The sequence below is a fragment of the Myotis lucifugus genome, unplaced genomic scaffold, assembly GCF_000147115.1.
Source record: "Myotis lucifugus unplaced genomic scaffold, Myoluc2.0 scaffold_562, whole genome shotgun sequence".
In the NCBI taxonomy this organism is placed as follows: Eukaryota; Metazoa; Chordata; class Mammalia; order Chiroptera; family Vespertilionidae; genus Myotis; species Myotis lucifugus.
In genome coordinates, this window is record NW_005871610.1 from 356,473 (window position 1) to 361,471 (window position 4,999).

Here is a 4,999-nt window from a genome sequence, read left to right on the forward strand (position 1 = left end):
CCCACCCCCATGAGATGAGCAAAGCCCGAGCCCCTGCCCATGAGGTTGCCATCCAGGTGAAGCTGTGGGGCTGGAGCTGTCAAGATGGGGGCAGTGGGCCTCTCGCTGCCCGCCAGCACCTGGAGCTCCGGGCCTTCCTCCGCCTGCTGGGTGAGCTGCCTGGGGACCAGCATGGGAGGGGCCAAGCTGGAAGCAGACATGAGAGGTGGGCTCTCCCTGCCCCTTCCCTTCCCTTCCCAGGTGGCCCTGGTTTGGCAGTGGAGTCGGGCTTTGCAGCTTCGTGCTGCTCTTGTCTGGTGGGAGGTGGGTGGTAACCCCACTTAGCCTTTCTCCTCTCTGCTCGCAGAGCACAGCTGCCTCCAGGAATTCCTCGCCAGAGACCCCTGCTTCCAGGTTTCAGATAAGGTGAGGGGACACTGCACTGCGGGTCGAAGTTGCGGCCACTGGGGGAGGTTGACTTGGTGGGGATCGCCTGCTGCTGATTCACTGGGTCCCCTGGTCTGGTGGAGGGACCGCCTGCTTTTTTAGCCCATGTCTCTGCAGGCCCCTCCCCACCTTTAACCCCGGTTTCTCTCACCCCCACAGAGCTTCCTTGGGTGCAAATAGGCCTGGCGCAGCTCCCCTTCCCCCCCAGTGCCCAACTCTAACCTCTCCCCCCTGCTGTGCCCACAGTATCTCCTGGCCATGGTGCTGGTCTACTTCCGGCGCGCCAACCTGCAGCTCAGCGAGTACACCTGCAGCAACCTGTTCTTGGCACTGTGAGCGCCCCGGCGGGGTGGGCACACGCTGTAGGATGGGCCGGGCAGATGCTTCTAACCCCTGCCTACCCCGCCCCTGTGGCCAGGTACCTTGCCAACGATATGGAGGAGGACCTGGAGGAAGCCAAATGTATGATTTTCCCGTGGGCCCTGGGCGAGGGCTGGCACAATCAGGTGGCAGACTTCCTGCGTCAGAGGGACAAGCTGTGGGCGAGGATGGGCTTCCGGGCTTTAGTGAGCCGCCGGCACTGTGAGAAGGTGAGGCCCTGATGGCATCCTGGGGTGGGAAAAAGAGGCTGGGGCCCTGACCGGTTTGGCTCAGTGGATAGAGCGTCGGCCTGTGGACTCAAGGGTCCCAGGTTCGATTCCGGTCAAGGGCACGTACCTTGGTTACGGGCACATATCCAGTAGGGAGTGTGCAGGAGGCAGCTGATCGATGTTTCTCTCATCGATGTTTCTAACTCTCTATCCCTCTCCCTTCCTCTCTGTAAAAAAATCAATAAAATATATTAATAAAAAAAAGAGGCTGGGGACCCCCCCCCAACCCCCATTTACCGTTTACTCCACCTCTGCCAGGTCATGGCCATGGAGCCATCCCACTGGGCCTGGACTCGGGAGCGGTACCCCCACCACGGCGGGGCTCACAGGAGCTACTCAAAGGCCGGGATCACCCTCCCCGGGGGCCCCGGCTTCTCCCCACCCCGCTGCTCCCTCTGTGGCTCGCCCCCTCTCCATAGTCACTACTCCCACCAGCCCTGCCCCTTGCCCGTCTTACCCGAGAGTCCTGCCCCAAACCCCGAGTGGTACGGCTCTCCTTCCCAGGCCTGTCTCTCCGGGGCCGAAGACCCCTGGGCTGGGGGCTTCCTCATGGTCCTGCCCTCCCAGCTACTCCTGGAGCCAGGCACCTACACCCTTCACAGTGAGTTGAGGGCAGAGCTGGGGGTGGGCTTGGGCGCCTGGGAGACAGGTGTGAGGCTGACAGAATGAGAGGAAGGGCCGGGACCACAGGTCTGGGCGCATGCCCCAGCTCTGCCAGCTCCTAGCTGTGTGAGCTGGGAAGTGTCCTCTCTGAGCCTCTCTTCGTCCCTCCCCCAGTCCTCTTGGAGCCGCTGCCAGTGCCCTAGGCGCAGACGGATGGACGGATGGACGGACGCTCGCAGGGTGAAGAGCAGCTGGCCTGCCTGCCCTGTGGCCCGCTGCCCTCCTGTCTTGTTGACTGCAGGCTGTCAGTGCTGCCCAAGCCCCCTGCCCCTCCTCCCAACCTGCAACTTGCACCCACCCTGACGCTGCCCCCTCTAATAAACTCATGTCCACTCTGCTTAGGCCTGGCTCCGTGGCCCAGGGTGGGGGAGGGAGGGAGTGGGGCGAGAGGCGCCTGGCAGGTTCAGATCTGTGGTTGAGACCCATGAGCACAAGTTCTGTCCTTCTCCTTCCCCTTGGTGGCGGTCATCCTGAGCCTCAGTTTCCCCTCTCTGGCCTCCCCTGTGGGTGAGGAGATCTGCCGTGTGGATGGCATTGGATGAGATGAGGGGTACGCAGCCCTGGGAAGAGGGCCTGGAGCCTACTGCACACAAAAAGCTCAAATGAAAAACAGCTCTATACTCGCCCAAAATGCCCGGGGGGCAGGTCTGTTCAGGAATAAGACTAGGCCCTTGCCCTGGGCTGCAATCCAATAGAATGTCATGGTTATGCTAGAACACCCCTCCCAAAGGGTGTTTGTTAATGACGGGCAGGGCGGGCTTTCCAGAGGAGGTGGGGTTTGAACTGGCCTTGGACAGTGTCAGGTTTGCATGAGGGCTGGCGAGAGGGGGTGGTTCTGAGGAAGGGGCTTCTTAGAGAGACAGCCTAGAGTAGTGACTAAGTCTTGGTCTCTGAGCCAGGCAGCTTCAGATTCCAGGTTCCTGCGTGACCTTGGCATGTCATGTCACTGAACCTCCCCCACTGCCTCATCTGTAAGCGGGGCATTGTACCAAATGGGTTTTGAATGATCTAACCCGAGAAGGGTTTAGAACTGCCTCAAGAGTAGAGTGCAGCCTGGCTGGGTAGCTGGATTGATTGGAGTGTCGTCCCGATGTGCCAAGGTTGTGGGTTCGATCTCTGGTCAGGACACATATAAGAAGCAACCAGTGAATGCATAACTAAATGGAACAGCAAACTGACGTTTCTCGCTCTCCCTCCCCCTCTCTCTTTCTAAAAGAAAAATCAGTAATAAAAAAATGATGGAGCTCAAATATGTGTTACAGCCCTAGCCGGTTTGGCTCAGTGGGTAGAGGGTCAACCTGCGGACTGAAGAGTCCTGGGTTTGATTCCAGTCAAAGACACATGCCTGGGTTTCGGACTCTATCCCCAGTAGGGGGCGTGCAAGAGGCAGCCAATCAATGATTCTCACTCATTGATGCTTCTTTCTCTCTCCCTCTCCCTTCCTCTCTGAAATCAATAAAAAAAATTTTTTTTTAATCAATGGAAAAATAGCCTCGGGTGAGGGTAAATGTGTGTGTGTGTGTGTGTGTGTGTGTTACAAATAGAGGAAAATTCTGCCTACAGAACAGCTGGAGGGGAGGGGGGTGTTTGGGGCTGGAACAGAAGACAGAGAATAAAAATACATATACTTGGTCTTTGTCCCTGGTTCCTGGCACAGAGCTCCTTAAATCCTTAGAATTTCCTGAGTCATAGGTGTAGAGCCAGTCCCTTTGCTAATGAGTGACTTAGATCAATCTAGAGCAGCGGTTCTCAACCTTCCTAATGCCGTGACCCTTTAATTCAGTTCCTCATGTTGTGGTGACCCCCAATTTCATTGTTACAAATTGAACATAATTAAAGCATAGATTAATCACAAAAACAATATGTAATTACATATGTGTTTTCCAATGGTCTTAGGCGACTCCTATGAAAGGGTCGTTCAACCCCCAAAGGGGCCTTGACCACAGGTTGAGAACTGCTGATCTAGAGGGTGTGGGAACTTTTAAAACCCCCCTCCCCCATCTCCAGCAGGGGCCAGGGACTGGAGAGCAGAGTCTGGGTTGGTGAACACAGTGTGTTGGGAGGTGGCTCGCCTGGAGAGGGCATGGAAGCTCTGTACCCCTCCCCCCATACTGAAACCGGACCACCCAGGGGTCTGGGCTGCCTGTCACTACTGGAGCCAATTATGCAGTCAGGTTTGAATCATATATGAGTGTTTATTCTAATAATGCCTGCAGTATGGGAGAGCAGCAGGTCATTCACGAAAACCTGCTCCGCACCCCCCATAAGCCAGCTGCTGATGTGGACTAGGACAAGGATTACATGGGGAGGTAGGCAAAACGGATAAAAAATGGGTATAGGCCAGCTGGTGTGGCTCAGTGGTTGAGCATCAACCTATCAACTAAGAGATCATGGTCAAGGCAGATGCCCACATGGCAGGCTCGATCCCCAGTAGGGGGCGTGCCAGAGGCAGCCGATTGATGATTCTCATTGATGTTTCTCTCTCTCTCCCTCTCCCTTCCCCTATGAAGTCAATAAAAACCTACTTTATTTTTAAAAAATGACAGGAAGAAAGGTCATTTTTTAAAATGGATATAATGGTTACAGATGACAGGCATTGGGGGCTGAGGTGGGACTCCATTGTTTGGGCAACAAGGTTGTTCATCTTTCCGTGATAATAGGCAGTTTGGACCACATTCCAAAGTTGACTCCCAGGTCCGGGGGCGTACAACACCCAGCCAGGTTAGAATGTGCTTTCTTTCTTTTTTTATGATTAATATTTCTTGTAACTAATAGCTAGTCCTCAATATTCTATTTCTGCCCCTAACAATACCTTGCCCCACGCATCTCTTCTATTTGGCTGTTCCTGAGTTGTATCCTTTTTAATAAACTGGTAATAGTAAGTAAAGCACTTCCCTGCATTTTGTGAATCTAACTACTAAATTATCAACCCTGAGGAGCGGGTGATGGCACCCTCAAATTTGTAGTTGGCCAGACCAGAGTGGGGGTCGCCTGGGCATCCCTTTTGTGGCTGGCATCCTGTGGGGCTGAGTCTTTACCCTGCGAGGTCTGCGTTGACTCTGGGCAGTTAATGTCAGGACTGAGTTGAATTGTGGGTACCTAGTCGGTGTTGGAGAATTGGTGTGCGGAAACCACAGGCATTTGGTATCTGGGAAGAAACACATGTAGTGTGAGAAGTGGTGTCAGAAAAAAGACACCACAGCAAATACGCATTTATGTCCCACCCCCCTTAAAAAAACAAAAAACAACTGAGTCACACT

At 54.6% G+C, this 4,999-nt stretch overlaps 1 protein-coding gene across 2 annotated transcripts; it reads left to right on the forward strand.

Annotated features, from left to right (window-relative positions):
- Positions 1–2,076, forward strand: SPDYC (speedy/RINGO cell cycle regulator family member C). 2 transcript variants are annotated; one of them, XM_023745639.1, is made up of 6 exons: positions 1–205; positions 347–405; positions 673–758; positions 845–1,016; positions 1,335–1,677; positions 1,854–2,076. In XM_023745639.1, the coding sequence occupies exons 1-6, from the start codon at positions 85–87 to the stop codon at positions 1,880–1,882; spliced, it is 810 nt and encodes a 269-aa protein (XP_023601407.1). In that variant the 5' UTR covers positions 1–84; the 3' UTR covers positions 1,883–2,076. The 2 variants fall into 2 exon arrangements, with proteins under 2 accessions (XP_023601407.1, XP_023601406.1); XM_023745638.1 differs by having other exon boundaries at positions 1–150.
- The last annotated feature ends 2,923 nt before the right edge of the window (positions 2,077–4,999 follow it).

What these genes read in the sequence shown, in the direction of transcription:
- SPDYC (XM_023745638.1), top strand. Translation starts at nt 15, where the DNA reads ATGAGCAAAGCCCGAGCCCCTGCCCATGAGGTTGCCATCCAGGTGAAG. An exon ending in AGCAACCTGTTCTTGGCACT is followed by an intron (nt 759 to 844) that starts GTGAGCGCCCCG and finishes CCCTGTGGCCAG; the next exon opens with GTACCTTGCCAACGATATGG. An exon ending in AGGCACCTACACCCTTCACA is followed by an intron (nt 1,678 to 1,853) that starts GTGAGTTGAGGG and finishes TCCCTCCCCCAG; the next exon opens with TCCTCTTGGAGCCGCTGCCA.